The 26,123-nt window shown below is 38.1% G+C and overlaps 3 protein-coding genes across 5 annotated transcripts; 1 reads left to right on the top strand and 2 right to left on the bottom strand.

Annotated features, from left to right (window-relative positions):
• Positions 1–97: 97 nt before the first annotated feature.
• dnase2b (deoxyribonuclease II beta) lies at positions 98–11,162 on the bottom strand. 2 transcript variants are annotated; one of them, XM_041791964.1, is made up of 6 exons: positions 11,030–11,162; positions 7,535–7,709; positions 6,844–6,922; positions 3,871–4,032; positions 1,782–1,979; positions 98–1,162 (listed from the first exon to the last, which is right to left on the bottom strand). In XM_041791964.1, exons 2-6 carry the CDS (start codon positions 7,646–7,648, stop codon positions 831–833), a joined length of 885 nt encoding a protein of 294 aa, XP_041647898.1. In that variant the 5' UTR covers positions 7,649–7,709; positions 11,030–11,162; the 3' UTR covers positions 98–830. The 2 variants fall into 2 exon arrangements, with proteins under 2 accessions (XP_041647898.1, XP_041647897.1); XM_041791963.1 differs by lacking the exon at positions 11,030–11,162 and adding an exon at positions 7,886–8,004 and having other exon boundaries at positions 99–1,162.
• uox (urate oxidase) lies at positions 11,025–18,254 on the top strand. 2 transcript variants are annotated; one of them, XM_041791965.1, is made up of 8 exons: positions 11,025–11,150; positions 13,593–13,805; positions 14,435–14,551; positions 15,266–15,344; positions 17,157–17,343; positions 17,496–17,619; positions 17,890–17,973; positions 18,057–18,254. In XM_041791965.1, the coding sequence occupies exons 1-8, from the start codon at positions 11,130–11,132 to the stop codon at positions 18,126–18,128; spliced, it is 897 nt and encodes a 298-aa protein (XP_041647899.1). In that variant the 5' UTR covers positions 11,025–11,129; the 3' UTR covers positions 18,129–18,254. The 2 variants fall into 2 exon arrangements, with proteins under 2 accessions (XP_041647899.1, XP_041647900.1); XM_041791966.1 differs by lacking the exon at positions 14,435–14,551.
• A 1,979-nt stretch (positions 18,255–20,233) lies between these two features.
• Positions 20,234–25,956, bottom strand: samd13 (sterile alpha motif domain containing 13). Its single transcript, XM_041790736.1, has 5 exons — positions 25,771–25,956; positions 25,303–25,423; positions 21,488–21,530; positions 21,257–21,368; positions 20,234–21,171 (listed from the first exon to the last, which is right to left on the bottom strand). The coding sequence occupies exons 2-5, from the start codon at positions 25,328–25,330 to the stop codon at positions 21,028–21,030; spliced, it is 327 nt and encodes a 108-aa protein (XP_041646670.1). The 5' UTR covers positions 25,331–25,423; positions 25,771–25,956; the 3' UTR covers positions 20,234–21,027.
• Between the last annotated feature and the right edge of the window lie 167 nt (positions 25,957–26,123).

The following is a 26,123-nucleotide window of genomic DNA, read 5'->3' as shown; positions in this document are numbered from 1 at the left end:
GAGACTGAAATGAAAAGGTGCTTTCTATCTCTTTAACAAAAATTTAAGTAGTAGAAACAGCACACAGATGCACAAGATCACGTACACAACCTAATTACACGGTTCTATCTTTTTCAAAGAGTTACAGAGACATAAAATCATCTTCACCTCTTTATCGTTTGTTGAATATTTAATTTGGGAATTTTGGCCCATTAATCAGATAGTCTGAAAGCGAGAAATGAGAGAGAGAGAGAAAGAACGGTGGGGAATGACATGCAGCAAAAGAGTCAAAGGCCAGATTTGATCTTGGGTCATATGCTTTAAGAACGACAGCCTCTGTACATGGAGCATAAGAACAAAACCACTTGTGCCCCATCTTTGTGCTTGATGAGTCCATTTTCCTTGTGCTGCGAAATTTTGCAATTCTGTGTGTCAAATCTTTGACAAATCAGACAAAACTGCATCCAAAAGAAACATGCAAAAGCCTTTATTTACTTTGTTTACCTCTGATGCCAAGCACATTTTTCTGTTGTCCGAGATCTCAACTTCTTTATCTAATTATCTAAATAAGTAGAGAAAATGTTGAGTGTCTGACTAGAATCCAGAAGAGCTGCAAGGACTCTGTACATGTGGAGCATGATTTAAACATAAACCGGTGCCCCAAAACAGATCTACTGGGATTTGATTTTCATAACCTTTCGCTTAGTCCTAAAAAAATCCACTGTGCTTCTTAAACTTAGGGCTATTTTGATACTTCTCCTGTGTGATGGCTGCATTTCACCTCTGTTCTTTAAACACATTCAGGGTATACTTTGATAATCCACATCCAATAATCTCATATTTAGTTTTGTTTAACAGCTGATATACCAGTCCACTGCTTGTCTGAAGGCCTTGTAAATCAGAGGGTTATGTGTGCAGACCAGCCCACCACCTCGCCACATTTGTGATGTCTCTCTGTTCAGGTCTCCCAGGCAGGTCAGCTGGTCTTTAAAGGCCAGTGACACGCACCACTTTGAGTGGTCATTATGAGACTTAAACAGGACTGATCCAGGCAGCTGGATCCTTTTAATGTTCATGGCATGTTTGGGGAGGGAGCAGTTTGATGGCAGCTCATGATGTCTCTGCCACGTCTCCACTAGCAGGTCGCTGTCCAGGACCTGAGCCACCCAGCCTGTGTAGATGTCTGCAATGATAAAAGGTACCCAGAATATAAAGGTAAGCCTTTATGTTCAAACAAATACACCACCAGAGCTGCAGTTCCTTGGGCTCCTGTATTGAAAATCAGACACCTGTAACAAGAGTGTGAAAGGTTATGTGCTAATGGACTGTAATCATTGTCATTGGGTCAGCATTTTAAAGGCAAAATGCAAATATTTTCTACACAATTGGAAATCCCCTTTGCACGTGTGAATGTGAGAGTTCCTAAACATGTGATCACTATGCCAAAGTCTGAAAATTAAAATTTTTAATCAGCTCTGTGAGGATTTACAGCACAAAAACAATTCCTTCACTTTATCAGCCAGACGTTGGAGTCCTTGGGTGTGGTGTAAGGAGTGTCTGCTCCTGATAATGAATGTCTGTGGATGATTGAAATGTGCAAACAAGACAGAAGTAGACAGAGGCCTGTGCTGATTGTATAGAGCACAAATAATTCACAAAATATATATTTAGTAGTGTTTTTTTTTCCTCTGTGAAGTGCTGTAAATGGTTTTGTAAAATCATCTTTCATATTTATTTCTTCCTGCAGAATAAAGCATTTAAATGCCTACAAACAGAAATGATAGTTCCTGACCATATCTTACCGTCTACAAAGTACTCAGATTTGACAAAACTGACAAACTTTTCTCCTCCAGCTGAGAGAAGATGCTCCACTCTCTTATTCGAGAACAGCGGTGGTTTGGAGCCCTCACATAACTGAGCCAGCTGCGGCAGGTAAGCCAGGAACACGTCAGGTACGGAGCAGTTATACACACGTGGGAAGATGTATGCCATCTGCTGTGCTGGAAATAGAAAAGAGAAAGAGAAGAGATACTGAAGGCTAAAATAATCTAAGGGTGCTGCACTCAGTGGATAGTATCTATAAATTAAAATGAGTATGAAAGAAAAAATGAAGAACTGGGAAAATGTTGTCTTTCAGCTGATAGAACACTGATGTAAAACACCAAACTAAAGCCTACATAAGAAATATTATAATGGCTTTAAAGGCTGTTTATAAACACTGCATCTCACAGACAGACAGCAGTTCATTCATATCAACAACTGCTCTTCCTCCATAGCTTCCCGGTCTCAAGGTGTACCCAACATTCAGTGTTTAGTCCCCTCCTTGTCATTACCTACCGACTTCCCCTTGGTAACATCATCCATTACCATGGTCTCTGTTGCCATTGTTATGCAGATGAAATCCAACTCTACATCTCAGCCAGCTCATCAAAAAAATACCCACTCAACCCTGACAAATTGTTTAACAGATATAAAATCATGAACAAAAACATCCTTTTATTAAACTACAGTAAATTTAAAACTCTAATCCATGTTTTCATCACTTCGACTATTGCATTAGCTAATCTATGGCACATCCTCCGAAGTCCTCAATAAATTTCAATACATCCAGAACTGCAGCACAGCTTCTCCACCTATACCAGCTCCCGTGATCGCACCATCCCGGTTCTTCAAAATCTTCACTGGCTCCTCCTCCCCTACCACACCAATTTAAAATCCTGCTCCTTACTCTAAAATCCCTTAATCACCAGGCCCTTCAACATCACACTCCCACCTGTAGCCTCCATTCCTCCCCTGCCAACCCTCTTTTCTCCACCTTTAAGAAACAAGCACTGAACCTGGGGGACAGAGCGTCCTCTATAGCTGCCCTGTCCCTTTGTAATTCTCTTTCAACACATATTCACCGACCCACCCATCACTTCTAAAGACTCACCAGTAACTAGCTTTTAATGTCTGACAGTTCTGCTATATAACACTACTCATTAACTTGTGTGTATTTTTTAACTCTTTCATGTTTCTTGCACTTTTAACCACTGAAAAGTGTCTCTGAGTATTAAATTGAAGCTGCAGTAAAGTGTAGATGTGGCAAGTAAGCTGCCTGAGGGCACCATTGGGTGTGAAGGGTGACACAACCCAGGTCCTGCTCTGAATGTCCTTGCATATTACCAGGGGCATGGGAAAATAATCTGTTGAAAAAAAATAACAAAGTTGACACCTTTAGGGTGGCATACAGGATGGATGTGACAAGGAAGCATGGCCTGGGCAGTGTTTCCCAACCATTTTTCCTTGGAGCCCCCCCTACATGAACTTAAGAAAAGCGGAGCCCCCAGGACCCAAGAGACGAGTAAAAGTGACACACTGCCATCAAAAATCAACATAGATTTTAATTGTTTGACTGATTAAACCCCCAAAAGGCATATGCATGCTTTTCTTATCAATACACCTTTGTATAAACTACTTAATAACTGCTTTAGTTAATACTTGCAAATGTAATTTTAACAGCCTCCAAGCAGACAAAGCCTCGTTGCTCATATGCAGTTTAATAAAAGACACAGCAGTGGCACAAAACCACACCACAGATATGCAGATGCAGTGAAGTACATTGCAGACAATTTCTTGAATTAACTGGCTTAAACTCCTGGCGGTGTTTCTCATTACTTCACCATAATTAAACTCAAGCTAAATACCCCACCGGACACTTCACATTATACACTGAACTCCAAAGTTACACTGCTAAAAACAGATTCTAAAATACTACCAATCACTTGTTAGGTTTTGGCTCATTTTCAGTCATGTCTTGTACAGAGAGTAGTCTTACATAAGTGCAGGTCCAGTGTAAATACAGACTTGGCACAGGCCAGGCCATGTTGCATCACTGTTACCATCACTCACCTATGTGAAGGAACTGTTCATACTGGTAGGTCACACACAGAGCCGTCTGACCGTAGACTTCTCCAGAGGAGGGGTAGGTGTAGCCTCTGTCAGGGAACGAGGGGAAATGGGGGACAGTGTGCGACAGCCAGAAGCCTTGAGAGTGGTCAAAGAGCAGGGCCCCTGCAGGATACACATAAACAACACACCCTACTCATACCATGTTCATGCTTTCAACATTTCCATCAGTCATGTCACTGCATTCATTAATCTAGAGTCAACAGATCTTATCAGACAGATGATCTTTGCCCGTTTCCTCCCCCATAAATCATATTGATTTTTTTCTTTTTTTTTTCTTTTTGTTAAATCATAGCATTAGACCTTAGAACGTTTAGGGCTATTAAGGACACCACATTGCAAACAGCTTTTACATAAGAATCATAGAATAAAATGACAAAAAAAAGTGGTGCAGAATTGTATACCTTTTAAACATATTTTTCTCTAAATCTTTAAAAGACATGGATTTTATATTTGCACTGAGACATAAAAAACAAATTTACTATTTATTTTTAAAATAAAACCCCCTTTTGACAGCCTGACCACAGAAATTACTGGACCCCTCATAAACTCAATTAAAGAGGAGCACCTTGGATCTGATTTAATAATATCCATGCATTAGGGAGTCACAGTATTATTGGTGTTATTGGTAATATGAAATAATAATAATAATAATAATAATAATAATAATAATAATATGAGAATTTCTGCTGCTCTATATTAGTGACAACAGATTAGTTTAAGTTTATGGAGTTTTAGGCAACGTAAGCCTTGTTTATTATCCCCAATCCTTAAACTCTTTTTTTTTTTCAAGGACAGAAGTTTGTTGATTTGTTCAGCCTCAAACTTCAAATTGTGTGTTTCAAACATTTAGATCTGAATAACACTGAAATATCAATATGAACACTGGTATCTGCTAAATCCAACAGTGCATCCCTGCTATGCATAAATTAGTGACATTAGTGCTCGCATACTGGCTTGGAGTTATTTCCAAAGTTAGGCTAAGATCAGCTTAGAAGCTGATTGAAAAGGTTTGCTGGCGTGGAAATAACTAATGACATTTACTCAAGTACTGTAATTGAGTGGCTTTTTTGGGGACCTGTACTTTATTGATCATATTTTAAAATCAGTACTTTAACTTCAACTTAAGTCAGTTCTAAACATGAAACCACTTTTACTTGAGAACAATACTCCTGTAATTTCTCCACCTCTGTTGACTACACAGTAGCACATAAAGAGAGAATAATTCCACAACACATCCCAAAACAGCTGTTGTACACAGCAAAAACTGGAGTGTTGCTATCCCAGTGAAAAACATTTTTGACTCCTTAAGTGTAATTTTAACTCCTTTCTGAGTGAAATCGTCTTCAGTGTCAATGTTCAGTGCCTGGGCAGAGTTTTCAGATGGGATTTATGTGTGTTTAGTTGTGTTTGGATGTTGCCGTGTTTGCAGTGATCCCTGCTGGGGTTCTTTTGCTCATGTTTCTGGTAGATCGTTGTTGTTTTTAATGTGAGACATATTTGCACCCTGAGTGTGGTTATCCACTGAGTAAGAGTTCCTACCTGCGACTTTAGGTGTTCCTTAAGGACACACTGTGCATATTCTTCATCAGGAAGCATTGCCGTGCTATGAGGTAGATTTTCAAGAGTTACTGCAGCTCTGTCATACTATAAAGTATTCAACACTTTAAAGTGTAGTTTTACTATATGTGATGTGGACCAATATAGAAACTTTTAAAGTGTTACATTTAACCATATATATGAGTTCATATAATACTATCAGTTTTGCTGTGTTTTTGACTTTATGATAAAGGTGTGATTTTACCTGGACAACATGGCTGGAGATCTATTCTCTTGTTCTTTCCACTACGGAAAGATCATATGTCACTGTAAACTCCTCAGTAGCTACTCAGTCCTTAAAGTAAACTTTAAATCAAGCACTTTTTACTTTTACTTGAGTAGATTTAGAGGCCAGAACTTTTACTTGTACTTGTGTAAAGTCTATTTACTTTATTCCTGTCCTTGCATAACAGGGGCCACATTTAGAAACAGTGCACTTTTTGAAGGAGTAAAGACAAAATGTGTTTTTTGTTACTTTAAAGGGGACATATTATGTAAAAATCTTTTCAGGTTTTTCTAACAAAAATATGTGCCCCTGACCTGTCCACAATTCCCTAAAGTACCAGAAAAATCCATCCCCACCCCCTCTCTCTTTCTCCACCTTTCAGAAAATGTGTGCTGAAACGCCGATCTCAGATTTTCCCCTAATGATCTCATGTGGAGAGTTAGAACTGCCCCCAGGTTCGGTTGGCCCTCCCCACTTGGAAGAAAGTTCCAGACAGATCAACAACATTTAAAGCCACAGACACAGAAACAGCTCGTTCTTAGCAGGGCTGAAACAGAGGGTTTTTAGACATGCAAAAATCCAATGCTGGAGTGTTTTTTTAAGCAACAAACTTCACAGGCATGTTTTGGGGACTTCTGAGAGCAACATAAACTTGTCTTAAAAGGGTAAAATATGTCGTCAACCCCCCCCCCCCCCCATTGGCGACCTTGACCTTTGATATCACAAACACTTACTTGCTGTTTGGCAGTTTCAATAGGCACAATCCTCTGAACCAGTGGCTCTCAACTGGTTCAGCTTCACCAACTCTCCACCAACCCTCCACCAACTCTTGAATAACAAATTGCAACCCAGAATTTTCAATCATAACGAAATGCTTTAAATGAAAATGTGGCAGCTTGAATTTGAGATGGGACAAAACATATAAAAGACCAAAGAGATGGAGGCATTTTCTTCAAAATAAAACCACATGATAGACTTTTTGACATGTATTTTCTACCTGGCACGCATCCGTGACCCTCTGGAAATGGCTTCCACAGCTGAGAACGAAGGCACTAAACTAATTAAGAGAAAGTTTTGATAATTCACTGTACCTTTAGTGTGTCCATATCCTTGGATATAATCCATTTGTGGTGGTGCATCATTGTAGAGTGTGTAGACTGAACTGTTAGACTGAGAAAAGACATGTGTTTCATGCATACAGTACATGGAGAACTACACTTCAAGGGATTGGATTTGTCTTGAACTGATCAGTTATGTGTGGCTGTTCTCAAAGAAACAGTTTGATCTTTAAAGAAATATGAATTAATTCGATATGAATGTGCAGAAATAAGTTAGCTCTGCATGAAAACTGTTTCCGCTCTTAATGTTACTTCAGTGTAAGCTGCTGACTGAGCTGTAAATTCATATTTACCACACAGATATGGAAGTGGAATCAGTTTGCTCAAACACCAGTCAGCATGAAAGTCAATAAGAGCATATGTCAACGCATGCTCTGTCTTTTATGTTTTCTCTATTCCAAATTTTGGTTTTGACTTTACTGAATATACACAGAGACTGGTCTCCAAAGCTAAAAATGTAAAACAAAGTTGATTGTATGAGGAAGGAGGTTGTTATTTACTCCATGTGGCTGGGGAAGCATATAAATGTCCAGCTTCAGCTCAGTTCCTTGTAGGAAACAGAGGACTGTTTACAGCTTTAGCAGTGAATCAAAGAGTCTCTATCTGCCTCCACACACAGACACCAGTGTTTAAAGACCGCTCAAAGAAAGGGGCATGAACTCACCTCGTAGACCTTTCCCATGTAAAGCTGGTTCAGTGTACTGGCTAAGGCTCCCTGGCTGGTGTTAACCATGAATTTACTCATCTGCCAGCTTCCTGCTGAGGAGTCCAGGTACATGTAGTCCACTCCACTGCCCTGTCCGCTAATCTTGTCCCGGGGCAGTTTGTAAATGATGAACCTGTAGGATGTTGAGGGAAAGGTACTGTTTTTAGCATTAAAAGACATCTTTACGAAAAACAAACAGATTTTTAAATAAATACTAAAATTTGAAGTTTATCTGACCAAAAAATCAACTCAAAATGTGTCATCTTTCTACAGTTTCAACTTCCCTAATCTTAGCAGTAATAAACTCACCAGTCAACAGGCTCACCAGCTTCATTTTTACATGAAATACTAGCACTACAAACTGTGTGAGATACCAACGAGGTTAGGATCTGTAAGCAGAAACCGAGGCGTGTAGCCATCATGCTCAACTCCTGCAGATGGAGTGAGAAGAAAAGGGAAATTTGAAATCTTTTATTAGAACAAGGTGGTTCAAAACTGAGCAACTAACAGCAAACAGCTGCCTGCTGTTGCAAAACAGGAAGTCATACACTGTGGTCATATGACAACACTGAAGATGATAATACTCTGAGTTTCATTCTCTTTTGTTATATGCTGTACCTAAACTTTCAACAGCTCTCTCTTTATGTTGCACCTGTTTCTCACCACAACCAGAGTCAGTAGCAGTAAGGCTGCAGATAACTGTACCAGAAACCATCTGGAAAAAATAACACTGTCATCCTGTAAGGAACTCTGAAATGAAGCTGTGTCATTTCTCTTTAGCCTCTATTTTAATGGGTGTTTTTGAAAGAGGCCATTTATAAAACAATAGTCATGTTTTTGATTGGAGATTTCACATAATGAACTAGTCACTAAAACTGAACATGCTCATTTATCTTTATAATGTAGCACTTAAATACTAGCTTATTTCAAAATATCAGATAGTAAAACATTGGCTGTTAAGTCAGACGGTGACTGAATTACAAGAAGAGACTCATTTAAAACATGGTTGAGTCAGAGCATGACACCATTTATTCCACGGTTGCATGCACGCCCCTCAAAATTTTACTTCAACTAATCAGAAAGTGAAGAAAAGCCATTAGGACAGTTACTTTTAAATTATTAAAAAAGCCAAAGAATTACAGAACTACAGGACACACCTAAATGTGAGCAAGCTGTGTCTATCACCTCCTATATAAGAAACAACATAACTCATAGTCTCCATATCTCAAGAGTTTAACATGCCCACCTTTAGATACTACATACAGGATAGAGAGACATACATCTGCCTTTCATAGTTTACTGGATATAAAGACATAATGGGGCATTTTAGGGGGCTTCAACTCAACGGGGGCTCCAGGTGTCCTCCCCAGGGGCTTTTTTTGTCTACCAAACTCTATTTCAATGCTATCCTTGGCACTTTTGGTACCTTGTTTACATTTTAAATACTCATCTTAGTAACTAAATAATTATAATACATGCCTAAATGTATGCACACCTTTGCCTATGTCTGGAGGCTTACAAGGCCTCGACCAATTGTAATTTGGTATAATGGTAAAAACCACCTGTGGCTGAATGTCTATATCACATTTGTTACTGAATCTAGGTTTTTAATAAACACATTCAGTTTAGATCAAACAAATGCTATGGATTTTTACATCAACCTGTAAGGGACTGCAAAATTAAAATACCTTTGAGCTAACTCTGGCACAATGCATCAGATGACAAAGTTTCTGTTAATTATTATACTGGCCCCTGTACAAAAGTAAATAGATAGCTAAATAAATAAACAGCTAAACAGCTAAATAAATAAGTAACTAAATAAATAAATAAATTCCTCCCCCTTTCCTCGATAAATGTTGTGTTAAGAAGGGAATAATTGTACAGAGAGTAAATGGAGTGTGACCTAAATTATATTCAAGATAATATTCAAGTACATTTTGGTCCATACAACACGTTCTGTTTGCTCTTTTGCAAATTATTTATCAAATGGAACTGATTAAAATGCTTGTGTATATAGGGAAGGTTTCGAGGTTGCCAGTTTGTGAAAAAATAATCCTTGACTGGCATTGATCTCTGGGAACAGCTCTTTCTTTCGCTTTAGTCTTGAATCCGTCTGGGGATCCCCTTCAGTTGACTGCTCAAATTCTCATCTCTGGTAGAGACAATATAACCTGAACTGAAATCCTAAAATTATAAGGACTCTTGCAAGTTTAGAGTTTAGTGTAAGAATAAAGTAGTAGCATAAGATCAGCTGTTCGTAACTAAAGCCGGACCCACAAGTGTGTCGTGAGGCTGTTCTTAGGGGGTCATGAATGTCGGCCTGGGAAAAACTGATCCTTTGATGTAGGGGCTCTAATTAGACATACATTCAAGTATTTCAAGTATTTATCTGTTTTCAGTCACATGTTCCATCTAAGGTCCAAACAGCAACAATTTTCATAAATTTGTATGGTTTAAAAATGTCAATAAAGCTGAATAAACAGTCTGCTTACAGTGAAAAGCTCATCCTTCATTGAAAACATTTTAAAGAAGCAAACGTAGCTTACATGGCTTCGTTCTGCGTCAGCTAAAACATAAAAAGCTCATGGATATCCATACTAATGTAGCTACAAAGCCAATGTTAGCTACATAAGCTTTGTAGCTACATTATCTACAAAGCTACATTAGCTTTAGCTTCATTTGCAAAGCTGCATGTCGCTAAAGCTAACTTAGTTACACTGGCTTACATAGTAATGATGAATGTGTAGCTAGTATAGCTATGCTAGCTTCAGCTAACGCTAACAAAGCTTAAGCAAGCCACTGTTTGCGTACTATCTACTTCTTAAACGAGCCCATACATAATTTACCCTGGTTTAAACCTCTGACCCTTTTCTCTGTTTTATTTATGAACAGTTGCTTACTCTGTAATGTTTGCAGCGTGGTACATTCATTCTTTATGGTTATGAATAAAGTTGAATTCAGACAAAATAATGAAAAAACTGGAAGTACTTTGCACCACCCACTCACAAACACATTCATTTATGAAAAGGTATCTCAGTCACATGCATTGATTGACTGACATCTTTCTTTCGATCATGTAAATGATGGAAACTAACAGATCACTTGGGCTTATAGTCTTGTAAAAAGATGCTTCAATCTGCGGGCTATAAGAGCCGGGATTGAACCACCAAACTTCTGAAGATTAACTCTACCACTGAACCACAGCCAGCCTACATATGCTGTATGTTATGAGAAAAAATCTACATTTATAGAGTCAGAAATAGAAAAGGAAGGGTGAGCACTGGGACAGGGGTATGTCTGTCAACGTCCGAACCTGACTAACATCTCATTGATCCTCCATGTGCATGAAATATAGCAAACAAGTCTGTGTGTTTGTTTGCACGTCAAAGTGTATTTACACACAATTTGCAGTGAATACAGGTCCAACAGCAAAAGTTCAAAGGTAGGACCAACCTCTGAACAAAATCCTCCCACCATCTGTTGTGTCACTTCTGCTGGAGACTCTGCAGGAACCGAGGACAGGCTGACAGCAGGTAAAGGAAAGGCCGATACCATGGAAATCGCTTCAAATCAGGTAAATACTCATTCCTTGTAACAAAAATAGAAATAAAACAGAAGACAATATGTTTTTAAAGGATAACTTACAGGATGTGAACTTTTGGGGGCGAATGACCGCAGGGCCAGACTTGAACTGACAAACAAACCAGCACTCCCCCACAAAGACCAATAATCTCATATTAAAATGTATGATCACCAAGCATTTTTCCTGCAGTCTTGCAGGGCAATACTTAAATGAATAAATTGATTTCAACTCATTATTGGTAGCTCTTTTGCTAAAATATAACATTAAAACTGGCTACTGAATCACTACAAAATCAAACAAAAAACAGCTATGTACTTTCATTACTACAACAATAGATTTTTTTTATACATAAGGTTTTGTTGTTGTTGTTTTTGTTATTTTAACCTCGTTTGTTTTGTATAGGCTTACATGTGGCCTAATGTTGGTAATTACTTTAATTCTTCAATGTATGTGTTATAGTGCCACATTTTTAAACGCCCTTTAAAAATTTGTACTTTTTGATCATTTTAACCATGCAATAACAACCACTCAGGACACCAAAGCTCTCTGGGGCCCAGAGTCATAGAGGGGGGCATGAACTGTAGGTTAGCAAAGACATGGTTCATCCTAAATTTAAGGAATGATTTCCTTGTGTTTTACACCTACAGTGCATTTAGAAAGTTTTCAGAACCCCTTCACTTTGTTATATTTTATGTTGCAGCCTGATGCTACAGTAAAAAACAAAAAAAACAAAAACATAATTATTCTCATTGAACTACACACTCAACACCTTATCATGGCAAACAAAATCAAACAAATTCTAAAAATTTTGGCAAGCTCATTTTTGGCACAGCCAGGACTCTTCCAAGAGCTGGTCGCTGGGCCAAACTGAGCAATAAGGGTTGAAGGGTCTCAGTAATAGAGGTGACCAAGAACCTGATGGTCACTCTGACTGAGCTCCAGAGATCCTGTGTAGAGATGGGACAAAGTTCCAGAAGGACAACCACCACTGCAGCCCTCCACTGAGCTAGGCTTATGTCAGAGTGGTAGTTAAGAAGCCTCACCCCAGTGCAAAACGCTTGAACACTTCCTTTGCTTTCACATGGGGTTTGTTGCAAACTCCAAGCGTCTTTCATGTGTTTTGCACTGAGGAGAAGCTTCCATCAAGCCACTCTGCCATAAGCCCTGATCAGAAGAGGGCTGCCGTGATGTTTGTTCTGGATGTGCCAAACTTCTTCCATTTGAGAATTATGGAAGCCACTGTGCTCTGGGGGAACCTTCAGTGCAACAGAGATTTTTTTTGTAGCCTTCCCCAGATCTGTGCCTTACAACAATCCTGTCTCTGAGCTCTGCAGGCAGATCCTTTGACCTCATGGATTGGTTTTTGCTCTGATATGCATCGTCTGCTATGAGGTCTTCTATGGAGAGGTGTTTTTTCCAAATCATGTCCAGTTATCAATTTGACGCAGGTAGATTCCAATAAAGGTGTAAAATATATCATCAAAGATTGAGAGAAATAGAAAGCAACTGAGCTGAAGTTCATGTGTTTCTCCAAAGGGTCTGAATACTTATGTCAGTGTAATATTTCAGTTTTTATTATTTATAAATTAGCCCAAAAAACAAAACAAAAACAAAACAAAGTTTTCACTTTTTCATGATGGGGTTCTGAGTGTAGATTCATGAAAATAAGAATACATTTTTCTGACTGTAGCATCAGGCTGCAACATAAGAAAATTGAGAAAAGTGATGGGGTCTGAATACTTTCTCATTGGACTACCCATTATCACAAAGGCTATTAAAACAACAAAAATACACATTTTTTTAACTGTTGCCTGTTTCAAAATGCAACCGACCTCTTCTTTATATGGTATTATGATCTTTTTTGACTTGGACGTTGGGCTCATCGGACTAGGACAGTAATGTCAGTCTATATAGCTAATGATAAGACAGGCAACAGTTTTTTTTAACCAGCTCCAAAGCATTTTGGAGCCAGATCCATTATTTTTTTCTTTGCAGGGCATGGGCGTTTATGCTCTACCTCAGCCTGGATCCAAGTCAGTGAGCTTTAATTTGTTTGAAAGAAAACCATAAAGAAAATATTGTGCAGGATCTGCATCAGAATGCAACAGAACAAAAGGAAAATGTGGAAAAAAAAAAGATTAAAAAAAAAAAACTCTGAGATGCATTTTAACATACCATACAGCTGTAAGAAACATCATGTAAATTTATGATCATGGTGGGAACAAATAAGACTTTAAAATGAGCTTAAAGAGCTTAAACCTGGGGTAGAGGATGCATAAAAGTTCATTTTAAGATGCAAACTAAACACCTGTAGTGCACGTGTCCAATTAGAACAATGCACATTTTGAAATGTCAGGAGATTAGAAACTCAAAACATCTCCTTACAGCACTTGAGACTTCTGGGTGTCAGTAACTGGTTCTCCATGTGTGCAGAATGTGGAGTTTGTGCGAACGGGCTACGGCAAGAACATGGTGAAGGTGCTGGTGATCAGGAGACAAGGGAGCCACCACTACATCATCGAGCTGACAGCTGACGTGCAGCTCACACTCAAAACACGCAAGGATTATTTACAAGGAGACAACTCGGACATCATCCCCACAGACACCATCAAGAACACTGTGCATGCTCTGGCCAAGCTGAAGGGGGTAGGTCTGCAGAGTTAACACACAGAGGACATGTCTGCTGCTGTAACCTCAGTGAAGGACTATTACGAAACAACTCACCAGGAACACTTCTGTAACTTTAAAACAATGTCTGTCCATAGAGAGTAAAGGAGAGGAGATAGGATCAAGGGTCTTATCTGAATTAGGACTAAAGCTGAAGAGAAGCAGTGAAATAGAAAATAGTATCTTACCAAATATTTTGGATGGTGGCTGTATTTTTGTTAAGGAAATTATGGTAATTTCATAAACCTTTATCAACCATGTACAGCTCTTTTGAGGTTGATAAAAACACAACAAATAAAAGTAATGCATAAGATTCTGAATTGTAAGGGATCAATCTTTGTTAAATAAGGACAACACACATTTAACGCTGTAATCAGTCATACATTTTCACAGGGAAACTCTTAATACAATGCCCTTACTTAGCTTATAAATGATCCCTGTCACTGCACAGCTCAGACATACCCTGAATGATCAAATCAAACACAAACATGCCTCACTGGCTTTTGTCCAAGTCTGACCTTTCTTTATGCTCCCATTTCTAGTCTTCATATTCTATCTATAATTCACAGTCTGTCACTTTGCTTAATATTTCATACACATGTGTTCAGGTGAAGACCATTGAGGATTTTTCTCTAGACATTTGCAATCATTTCCTGACCTCTTTCAACCATGTGCTGAGGGCCAAGGTTCACATGGAGGAGGCTCCTTGGAGGAGGCTGGAGAAGGTAACCTACAGCAGTGGTTCACTTGGAAAAATTAAACATCAAGTTTATAGTTTGAACTGGAAAAATTCCATCATAACAGGTCTTCATACACTTGTTCTTGCTAAAAGATCTATGTACTAACAGTTATTATGACAGCGTATTAGAGCCACTTTAAATTGAACTCAAAATTCATGAGTTTTAATAATCTTAAATTTACAAAAAGGACTTTGAAAATCATAAATGTATAAATAAACCAAAAGTTTTTTGAGAGTATAAAGCCCAAAACAAACCACTGTATTCAATTTATTCTTCTAATTTTTTTACTCTAAACTGTCTGAAATTTTCAATATTTTTTGAGTTTCTATTGTTAAAAATACATTACTTTTTTAAAACTTGGGAATTACAAGTTTTTTTCCCCTCATAAATTTACAACGTTTTAAGCATCAAAATTCTGAGTTTGGTTCTAATAAATGTAAGATCTCAAAAATTTTGACTTTTCTTCTCAAAAATGAACAGATCCTCATATTATGTCTTTTAGAGTGACCCCAATACAGTCGTACATTATGTTTCCAAATGGGATTTTAGTAGAATATCTGCATATCAGGAACCACTGACATACAGGAATGACTTTCAGTCCTGAGAAAAAAAAAGTGTTTCATTTTGAATAGAAGAAATATTCAAACTTATTATCACAAAACAAGATTTTGATTAAAAAAATGACCTTTTTCCTCTCAGAATGGAGTCCAGCATGCTCATGCATTCATCCTCAGTCCAGAAGCTTGCCACTTCTGTGATGTAGAGCAGAACCTCAATGGTAAGTGCAACCACAAACCCACAGACAGTACTGTAAATCAGTCTATTTGGATTTATGTTGTTGTGCCTGTAGAACTGCCTAAATTATCCACTAGGTATTAGTGAGTACTACAGCTAGTGCTACTACTAGTATTGACAGAAGTACTCTGACCCTTGTAGTAATCCCTCTACTAGTTAGCTCAAAAAAAAAAAAAAAAAAAAAAATCAACTGGTTTTGGACAAATTTTAGTTGACAACAAGAAAGGGTGGAATATGAGTCAAGGCTAGCAAAATGTCAGTTATCAGTGTTTTTCACTAGTATGTAGTCTTTTTAATACACTGGTCCACGAGAGTTTCTACCAATAAATCAATGAATCCAAATCAGCTGGGAAAAATGTTATCAGGCATATCTCTAAAGATGTATTTGCTTGTATGCCCTTTTTGTTCCCCCTCCCTTCCCCTTTTATAAGGGTGTTATCATGAAAGTATGGCTTACTCTGTTTTATTTAAATGTTAAATATGGAGATTGTTATCCAGATCTAGCTGTGTAATGGGCCTGTAGAAGTGGAAATATTCTTTAACGAAGCTCAATGTTAGACCATGCAGGACATGGTAGTCATACACCGAGCCATGATCAGCTGATGGTCAGCTGATCCAAATTATCACCTGCTGCTGCTGGCAAGCTTTACTTCCTCCACCCCAGCCTCCTCCTTTATAACATAAAGCTTGTTGCATCGTCAGATTCATGCTACTATGGATTAATTGCTTTTGAACTAATTTTATTGTATTCAGTGCACATTGTCATAAATGTATCCATCTATACGAGGGTTTCTAGCTATGCACTCTCTGGAAAGTCAAACATTCTGCTTCAGTAACCCAGGGAGCATATTTTTAGCAGAGCCTTCTCCACCAAGTAAAACTGTAAATCCACTTAGCAATAAAATGGTAAAATGTATGACGAGAGTGTTCCCGACTGAACTAAACAGCAACTGTGTGTTATAGACTGCGTTTTATTTGCATGTTGACAGTCAACTTCTGCTGCTTGATTTCAGGTAGTCAGGATCATAATGAAATTATGATGAAGGAAGGAAGCTGATTGAATGTAGTACTGCCAGCTCAGTTTATGTTGTTATATATAATAGAAAAAAGTACTGAAAGCAGAACTTACCCTGATTTTCCTTCTCAGGGGGGTCCTCCTCAAAGCAACCCTACAGTCTAGCTTAGATATAAAAATGCAAACGGGAGGAAAAACAAACAACAAAATCTAACACTAAAACATGGGAATAAGAGGTATTCCCATAATGACTACTTTAATTTCTGGTATGTTTATTTCATTGTTCAAAAGAAGACGTATAATTCTTTCTATTAATTTAAGTAAAATATACTTTGATAACAGGTAAATATTATGTATGACCAAAATGAACATGTTCTCTTAGACATAAAACTCAGCCACCTCTGTACTTACCCAGCCTCCATACAAAGGCAACAAGAACTGACAGTTAGAGGAAGAATAAGATGGATCATGCCTTACCCATCATGAGAAAAAAATTACAACATACCACTTAATTCAGTGGGAATTTAGGAGTAGTATACTCAGTGGAGAATAGAAAATAAGTGGGTACACCCTGCTCTACACAACTGGGATCTACTTTTAACTTTTGAAGCTTTTGATTAAATCACTGAGGGTTTAGATGAGGTAGACGTCTGTTACATATATCTCAAAATGCTGCTGATGAGTCTGTGTGGAGCGTTTGCACGTGGCACTGTGTGACTGTCATGATGTTTCCTGTTGTGTCTGATTACGTCACGCTCTCTGACTATGTGCCAAATGCAGGCATACCTGTGGTTCATAGTGGGGTGAAGAACATGACAGTGCTGAAAACCACCCAGTCTGGTTTTGTGGGTTTCCTGCGAGACCGCTTCACTACCCTGCAAGAGGCCAAGGATCGGTGTTTCTGCACCTCTGTCTATGCTAGGTGGCGCTACAGCAAGATTCAGGGTCTGGACTTTGATGCTGCATGGTAAATGTCCGCTGAACATCTGTGGAGGCTGCAGTCATCCAAAATGGAGTGCATAGATTTATACTGTCAAAGAAAAGGTCAAATACATGGAGAGGAAATGGCATTTATCAGAAATTAAAATTGGAAATCACATATTTTCATTTCCTTTGTAGGAATTGTGTGAAGGAGACAATTATTGAGAAGTTTGCGGGGCCTTATGATATTGGAGAGTTCTCACCGTCTGTTCAGAAGACCCTTTACGAAACACAGGTCTTGGTGCTGGATAGAGTTCTTGAAGTAAGACTATATTATGATCATAAGCTAATGTTAAATTTGTACCTCCAGTATATACTACTCTGTGCTGTATGTCTTTTAAAGTTTTGCATTTCTGCTACTTTCTCACAAATATTTGCACATTCGCATAGTCACTGTCAAAGCAAAGACTGATAAAGATTATTTTGGTAACATCAAATAATAATTCTTAAAAAAAAAAGTGAAATTCAAAGAAAAGAAATTCATTTAAAAAAAAAAACCTCTGTCTTTGATTTATTTTCTTCTGTTTCTCAGGTGGATGAAATAGAGATCGTCATGCCAAACCAGCACTACTTCACCATAGACATGACAAAAATGGGCATCAGCAACAAAGATGAAGAAAGTCTTGTTACTGGCTACTTTTTGAAGATGTTAAATTAAAGAACTTACTGGGTTACTGACATTTGTTTATCTCCCCACAGGTTCTTCTCCCCCTGGACAATCCTTCTGGCAACATAACAGGGACAGTGCGCAGAAAACAGGCCAAGCTGTGAAGTCCTGACAGAAAACAACATACTATCTGAACAAGCAGATTTACTACAAAAGCACGTAGAGCTTTTCAACAACTCATAAAGCTAACACACCCTTCATTTGAATAAAAGCAGAGATGTACAGATACAGAAATGTCTGATTCACTTTTCACCACAATGAGATTCATCCAGTCAACCTTTCAAATGTATATTTGTGAATACCAAGGTTATGATAGTTCACTGAAACTAAATAACTTAAACTAAAATATAAAAACCAGTGAACGGAAACTAATGTAAAACAACACTAATGTGAAAACGAACTGAAACTGTATTGTGTGCCTACAAAACTAACTAATATAAAATAAAATAGAGATAGGGGAGTGTGAAAAGGTCATATGTGATTGAAGAAGTCTTCATTTAATGGTAGTTTTAGCTCTTGGGATATTTTCAAACATTAAATGTGAATAAATAAAATGAGGAGTGAAGGGTAGCCTATTTAAATGTATTTTTAAAATCTGTAAGCTGCTTACTTTTCTGGCCTTTAAACTGAAACTGAAAACAAGTGAAAAAGAAATAAAAATAAAACCTTATTGAAAATCCAAAACAATTGTAACATTGGTGTATACACAAACTAAATCATGTGTGATCAAAGAGAAAGAGTGGGGAATCACATGTGAGGAAGGAACTGCAGCAAAGCTATGGAAAACAACAAAACAATGTTGTGAGATGACTTTCAGGTAAATGTAGAGCTAACAGTGGATGTCCTCAGGAAACATGACTAGCACAAAGACGAGAAAATGTCCTGACTCATATCTCGCCCTCGGCTTCACCTGTTAACAGCGGGTGATAAAGAGAGAGAAACACTACAACTGTTTGGCACATCGTGCCTGCATGAGATTTTCAGTGTTTATTGATAAACATTTATGCAGACCTGCCCACAGATTTGGCTGACAAACCCAGAGAATGGGCCCTCCCTGGTTATGATTTACTGATGGTACCAGTGTGTGTTGGATCTGTAGAACTGGTGCTAGCTGACAGTTACTTTATTCTGGAGTTAAAAAAATGTGTTAAACTGTTATTGGTTTCTCACGTTGAATCATTTTATTTGTGCCACTTCTTCACTACTTTAAACCATTTTTTCCACCCATTTTGCCACATTATACCAATTTTAACCACATTTGAACCCCTTTTCATCTCTTGCAACCCATTTCACCACTTTTTCTGCCGTTTTTGTCATTTAAAACCATTTTTTCCACTTCCATTTCTTTTTTAAGAAAATGTTTTTTGAGAAGGATAACAGCATAAATTATTAAAGAATATATTTCTTGCTTTGATAAGTGTGGTTATCATTCAGGTACAAAAAAAGGTCCTCATAGCTTAACTTTACAATGGACCATCATTTTCCTGACCTCCATGGGCCCCCCATTTGGCTGGGCCCCAGTATACAATATATTGATATATATCATAACACATTTTTGGTGCTGAGCAGTTGTGCTGGACTGATGCTGATGCCTAATCCTAACCCTGACTGTAAGATTTTTTCAAGGGGGCAACCCAGTAGACCAGGTGTTATAGAACTGGACTAGTGTGTCACAGCAGTACAGAGTGTACTTATGCACAAGACAAAATCGTAAAGGGGTCTGGAATCCTCCTAAAGGAAATTTAGAAAGTCCAACACTGAAATATGTAGAATATCTATAGAACAAATTTTAGGGAAGAGGATTAAAATCATATAAGATCAGGGAAAAAACAAAGATTGAATAAGGACACATCTTACTCAAAGTGCCTGCTAAAATCGAAGACCTCTAACAGGTAAAAATCCCACTTTTTAAGACGTTTTCTGGCCTTAAGTTTCAAATGGGCAGTTTAAGCCTGTTTAAGTCTTTCAAGGATCTGCAGGAACCCTGAAGAAAAAGTTTAGGGATGGCTGCCTTTAACGTTCATTATGAAACAGTGCAGCTTAAGCAGAATGAGCTCTTGAGCTCAGAACCAAATCAGATCCATACAGTACTTGGTATCTGCCGCTACTCAAAGTCAGGTTACAAGGGCTGAGAAAGTCAAGTCACAGGATCCCTTTATGCACTTTAATAAAATAGAGCAAACTCTATAAAAGTATTCATACACCAGTATTGTTCTTTGGTGAGAAAGGAGCACCATTTATTGCAAATCTTTGATTTAGATTTCAAACTCCAGTGTAATGTTTCACATATACATTGGTCATACACACTTCAATACAGTTGTCTTTGTGACAATGCTGAAAGCACCACAGGTAGGAACATAAGAATATATACACATAAATATTTTTTATATCAAGAACCTTGAGCCTGGATAATGTACTGTAGGTGTGCAGGAACATAGAGGCTTTTGATTGGCTCATGTCAAGGAAAACAAGATGCTTCATTGTTACATGCTAAAGACGACTCATGGACTCAGCTGCACAGTTCAGAGCATAAAACTGATTTAGGACAAATGGGATGCATTAGAATAATTTACTGCATGTATCAAAGTTTTCAAAGATGATAGAACATACACAGTTTTCAACTATATATCATCTTATATACAAATACTTTTTTTTTAAACCAACATAGGTTAATTCACATCTCACACAAAAACATACTCACTTAAAAAAGAAAATAATTATACCCGCAGAGTTTTGTCCTCAAATTTCCTTCGTTTAAATAAAAGACAGACAAAAATAAAATACAAATCTCAAGCAGCAGACATAAGAATGGCTGAAAGGGTAAACAGCTGAGTGGACTCCATGTGCAACCCATTTTCGGAGTTCTCGCTTATAAAAACATACAGCATTCAAATCCTGTTAAGGTGCCACTGTAGCCAGAGGAGTCTTTGAAGCTGCAGCTAACCTGGGGACTCCTGACACGATGATTGTCACTGAGGTGGTTGTTGGGGACAGCCTATGCTGCTACGAGGCGTTGCTCTTCAGGTGTTGAGTTTGCAGTGGCTTTACATGGTACTCGTAGATTTTCAGTGCAGGACCGAGCTTAATTGACAGCCCAGTAAGGACGTCATTACGTGTCATCAGGAGCAAAGACTTGCCATCAATTTCCTGTCAGGTGAAGAGACAAATAAGTTTGACTTTATTGTTTTTACAACATGATGGTAATTTTTTTCAACAAAAGGAGCACACCAACCTGGTCCTGGAAAGCTGTGGCTTGCTCCTCAAACCCTGTTGCCTTGAAGTAATTGACGACATCAGCAACCCCCCAGTTCGCGGGGTCTGGCAGCTGACCGTTCTCCACCGGGCTGACGTCACAGGGATTAGATTCATCTTAACATGCGTGCACTTCCAACTGTAACATCTGTTTACCACAATCTTTCAAATCTCTCAACATAGGGTGTCTTACACTAATTGAAAATATTACCTTTTGGTGTCAACAGAGCCATTTGCCTTGTCTTCCATGCTGGCTGTAAATAAAAGAAACAGATTGATACAATGATACAGTAATAATTGTAATTGAAAAAAAGGTTTAACAATATATAGAATCTTTTACCAAGTCTGAAACTTTCATCGACTTCAAAACTCAGTAAATGGCAATAAACAACCATGAAAGCTGTTCAAAGCTTCTATTAAATGCGTGTACAGCGCCTATAAGAATTATTCATCCCCTTGCCTGTTTAACACTTTTATTGATTTTATAAATCAGTTGAACCTGCAATTTTCACATACAGCAGCCGGGCAATCCACCAGTGAATCATACTGGGGAGTGAATCACTCCCTATCTAGCCAATCAGAGCAGTTCCACTGCCCGCACTCCAGTCCGGCACTGGCGGCTCAATCAAATCCGCTACGCTTTGCTGGGGATACGTTGCAGGTCTATTTTCAGCACTGGCCGCTGCCAAACCATGCCAATTCCTGTCGATCAGAAAGCTCCAAACAGGAAGTCACAAGCGTAGAATATCCCCTTCTTTCAAATAAAACACAATGTACAGACTCCCAATTGTAAATCATCACTCTAACAACATTAAGTCTCATCCTGCAGCGAGAGCAAAGGTCACCAGGAGGTCAGTGGGTCACAGAGCTCCAAGGACACATTGATGAGGAAAAGTTAACTTTTGAGGACATTAAGCCAAATAATCTTACATAAAACCACACATTCAAGCAAACATTAACCTTTTAACTTCCACATGTACTCACCCAATGGCGGAAGCAATAATATCATGGACTTAATTTAATGGACTTAATTAATTACATTTAACTATAGGCTCTCTGATGAATATATTCCAATTTATTCCAATTATAATCTAAGAGTCACTCTGCAGACAGATCTCTTGCATTTTTTACTTTTTAGAATAGCTCTTTATAGGATATACGTAGATAGTTAAACAGCGGAAGTCCAGATTTTTCCTCTTACTTCTCACCAAGATTTCCTTATTTCCTTTTTTTTTTCATGCTGTGGTAGACTTTTTGAAATTGATGAACTTGCTGAAAGCACAAATGATTGTCATTATTATTTTTCTTCTTTTTCTCTTTTAAATTCTATTTTCTTCTCTATTAACCTGGGAGGACATAGCTAATACTCCCTGTGTCCTCTCTTGTAGGATGTTCTCTGTTGTAATGTATTAAACTATCCCCTTTTTCTCCCCCCTTGTGCAACATTTATGTTAATGACCCAAAATGATGTAAGTTGTTATCAACTGTAAACCCTGAGCATCAAATAAAATTATCAAAAAAAAAATTAAATAAATAAATAAAATAAAATAATAATAATATCATGGACTTATAGCGGAAAGGATGATAAATTAACCCCAAAAGGTCAAATAGTCCGCTGTTGACATACTATGCTTGCATTCCCTAGTAAAAGACACCTGTGTCTGGAAAGTCCAGTTACTAGTTAATAAGTATTGGCTACCATTACACCATGTAGACAAAAGAACACTCCAAGCAACTCAGAGAGAAAATTATTGAAAAGTACAAGTCAGGGATGGATACAAAAAAAAACAAATTCCGAGGCACTGAACATCCCCGGAAGTTTTAATCCATCATCAAAAAATGGAAGGGAAATGGCACACTGAGTGGCCGTGCAAAAAGAGACTAGTGAGGGAGGCCAGCAAGACAGCTATGTCTATTCTGAAGCTTTGGCAGCTGAGATGGGAGGGACTCTGCATACAACAACTGTCGCCTGGGTTCTTCACCAGTCAAACCTTTAGAGGAAAGTGGCAAAGAGGACGCTGCTGTAGAAAAAACTCATATGAAATCCTGACGAGAGTTTGCCAAAAGGCATGAAGGAGACTCTATGGTCACATAAAACAAAGTTCTTTAATCTGATGTTTGGCCATCAGACAAGACGCTATGTTTGGCAGACACCAATCACTGCACATCACTACAAACACTCCATCTCCACAGTCAAGCATGGTGTTGGCAGCATCATGCTTTGGGGAGGCTTCTTCGCAGCTGGCCTTAGAAGGCTTGTAAAGGTAAATGAATGCAGCATAATACAGGAAAATCCTGGATGACCATCTTATTCAGTCTGCAAGAGAACTTCAGCTTTGGAAAAAGATTTATTTTCCAGCAAGACAGTGACCAAAAGCATACAGTGAAAGCTACACAGAAATAGTTTAAAGACAACAAGATGAATGTTCTGGAGAGGCTGAATCAAAGCCCAGACCTCAATCCAATAGAGAATTTGTGGCTTGAAAAGGGCTGCTGATGCCTGATCCTCGTGCAACCTGACAGAGCTTGAGCAGCTTTGCGAAGAAGAATGGAGGAAAATTGCAGTGTCCAGCAATGGGTTACACCAGCTACCACTACCAGCGTAGCCTAGTTCGAATGTAAGTTCTTATTTACTTCAGAGTTTATGCTCTACTAATATTCAAGGTGTTGAACCAGCTGAAATAGTTTCAACATAGGCTAAAGTTATAAACTAAATATTACACCGTTTCCTATTAGGTGTAAAGTCCTCCGTAAAATATGGCTATCATGGTGATAGTTCTGAGAGACGGAATAACTCAGGGGATGACGAGGAGATGAGGATTTTTACTGGCAATCTGTTGTCAGCAGTATTTTCTCCAGGATCAATAATAATGTTGTTTTCCATGTGTGGAGATGTTTTGCGCTGACCGCGGTTCAGATATCTCATGTTGTTAGCAATTTAACCACTTGATGTCAGTGCTGTAAATTATACTGGCCCTAAATTTAGGGTTCAGGCTTTGGTAATCACTAAAGAAATATTTGTTGTCATATTTTTCATCCACACTCGATGATGGTTTGTGGATTAACAGTAGTTAGCATAAGTAATTTTTAGCCATTAGCATCTGTAATAAAGACTGGGTTAAAAAATGCTTTTCAGGGATTGGTTAAATTAAGTAAAAACGTCTAATCTGCTACAATATTTTGGTTGGTTTGGACGTAAAGCCCTGCTAGTTTGGATCAACCTTACGCCTCCGTGGCACAACCAAACAATGAAACAACTTAAGTTATAGTTTCAATGTAGAGTTAGGGTGGACTTTACACCACAATTAAGACAGAACTTAAGCATTGTTGGTGCAACAGGCTGCAGATGTGCAAACCTAAGACCTATTCACACAGACTCAGTGCTGTGATTGCAGCCAATGGTGCATCTACAAACTACTGACATGAAGGGGATGAATATTTATTCAGTCACTTACTTTACCTTAGATTTTTATTTATCTGACATTACTTTGTAAAAAAAAAAAAACTGTTTTCACTTTGACATGAAGAGTTTTTTTTTGTTATTTGTTTTGACAAAATGCCAACTTTATATTGACCGTGATAAACTCATAAAACCAATAAAAGGGTAAAACATCCAAGGGGTTGAACACTTTTTAAAGGCACGGTATCTTTTGTATTGAATCAAATTAACAGCGGTAAGACCTCTGATTTTTGCAATGGTGTAGATATAAATTTTGTCCCTGATATAAGATCAGTTTGATCAAATACACCGCATAAAACAACTTCCCGTCAATGATATGTTTGTACATGATTTGATATACGTTTAACCCTCTTGTCAGCCTGACATTTTGGCCTTCATGCTGACCTACTACTCTAAACATTACTTTGTCACAAATCATAACTTAACTACGAAGCTATCATTGACCCGAGGGGCTGATCAATCTTAATCATTCGAGTAGCTGACAGAAACAACCATAGAGATTCACTGAGACATTTCTATCTGAACTTTAAGCAGATATTTGACAGAATACTACATGAGTGTCTTACGGTCTGTAACGCTGTAATGAGTTTTCATCAGACGTCGTCTCAAAGAGGGACTCGGTGCGTTTGCAGCTTAAACACCATCGTTGTATCTTTCTCGAAGTCTGGCATCCATTGGATAACCTCACTGCAGTGACAGCAAAATGGAGAAGCTGGTAAAGCGTTCAAAAGGACATTTATATACAGCACTTAAGAGAAAAGGACTGCTAACGCTATCAGTGCTTTAATAACTGGGAGAGTGTTAAAATAATGACCTGAAATTCGTTAGCTGGGTTAAAATATCAAAATAACATTATTTAAAGATTTTTATTAATTGTCACACTGTGAACAAAGTTTACGTTAAAAATTTGTCGAAGGACATTAAATAACTGACCTTATGTTACAAGGCGATAAGTGACATTTAATCGCTGCATTTTGGTATTTAGCTAACAGGGATAGTTAGCTGTCTTCGCTATTTCAAAATTTAACAGTTACCTTATTTTTGGATGATTCCTGCTTGACAACAGCGGTTCTTCAACGATAAACACGAACTTTCGTAAACAAAAAAGGTCGTAAGTATCCAAACTAATTTACAAAATAATTAACGATGGCAATAACTTGATAAAATCAGAATTTAATCAAGTAAAGCCAACTAGCACCTCTTCATCGGTTTAGCTTCCTTCGCCCACATGACAGCAGAGGATCATGGGAAGTGAAGTTTTTCCGTTTGACGCCACCGTTTGTTGGTGAATATGATTAACCATGCCAGAGCACGTCACTGATAGTGTAGGAAACGCACAATAGTATTCGTTGTCCCAATAAAGAATAAACACTTGCTTTTTTTTTTA

Source organism: Cheilinus undulatus, linkage group 7, assembly GCF_018320785.1.
Source record: "Cheilinus undulatus linkage group 7, ASM1832078v1, whole genome shotgun sequence".
NCBI lineage: Eukaryota > Metazoa > Chordata > Actinopteri > Labriformes > Labridae > Cheilinus > Cheilinus undulatus.
The sequence above is the reverse complement of the archived record's forward strand: the minus strand, read 5'-3'. Positions and strand labels throughout refer to the sequence as shown.

Excerpts from the sequence above, each read along its gene's own strand:
- dnase2b (XM_041791963.1), bottom strand. The coding sequence starts at position 7,998 with ATGATGGCTACACGCCTCGGTTTCTGCTTACAGATCCTAACCTCGTTG. Across the intron at positions 7,710-7,885 it reads GCTGGTGAGCCTGTTGACTG|GTTCATCATTTACAAACTGC; the intron begins GTGAGTTTATTA and ends AACATCCTACAG. Across the intron at positions 4,033-6,843 it reads AGGATATGGACACACTAAAG|GGGCCCTGCTCTTTGACCAC; the intron begins GTACAGTGAATT and ends TGTATCCTGCAG.
- samd13 (XM_041790736.1), bottom strand. The coding sequence starts at position 25,330 with ATGAAAACTCATTACAGCGTTACAGACC. Across the intron at positions 21,531-25,302 it reads TCATTACAGCGTTACAGACC|CCAGCATGGAAGACAAGGCA; the intron begins GTAAGACACTCA and ends TTTTATTTACAG. Across the intron at positions 21,369-21,487 it reads GGCTCTGTTGACACCAAAAG|CCCGGTGGAGAACGGTCAGC; the intron begins GTAATATTTTCA and ends CTGTGACGTCAG.
- uox (XM_041791965.1), top strand. The coding sequence starts at position 11,130 with ATGGAAATCGCTTCAAATCAG. Across the intron at positions 13,806-14,434 it reads CTCTGGCCAAGCTGAAGGGG|GTGAAGACCATTGAGGATTT; the intron begins GTAGGTCTGCAG and ends ACATGTGTTCAG. Across the intron at positions 15,345-17,156 it reads TGTAGAGCAGAACCTCAATG|GCATACCTGTGGTTCATAGT; the intron begins GTAAGTGCAACC and ends TGCCAAATGCAG.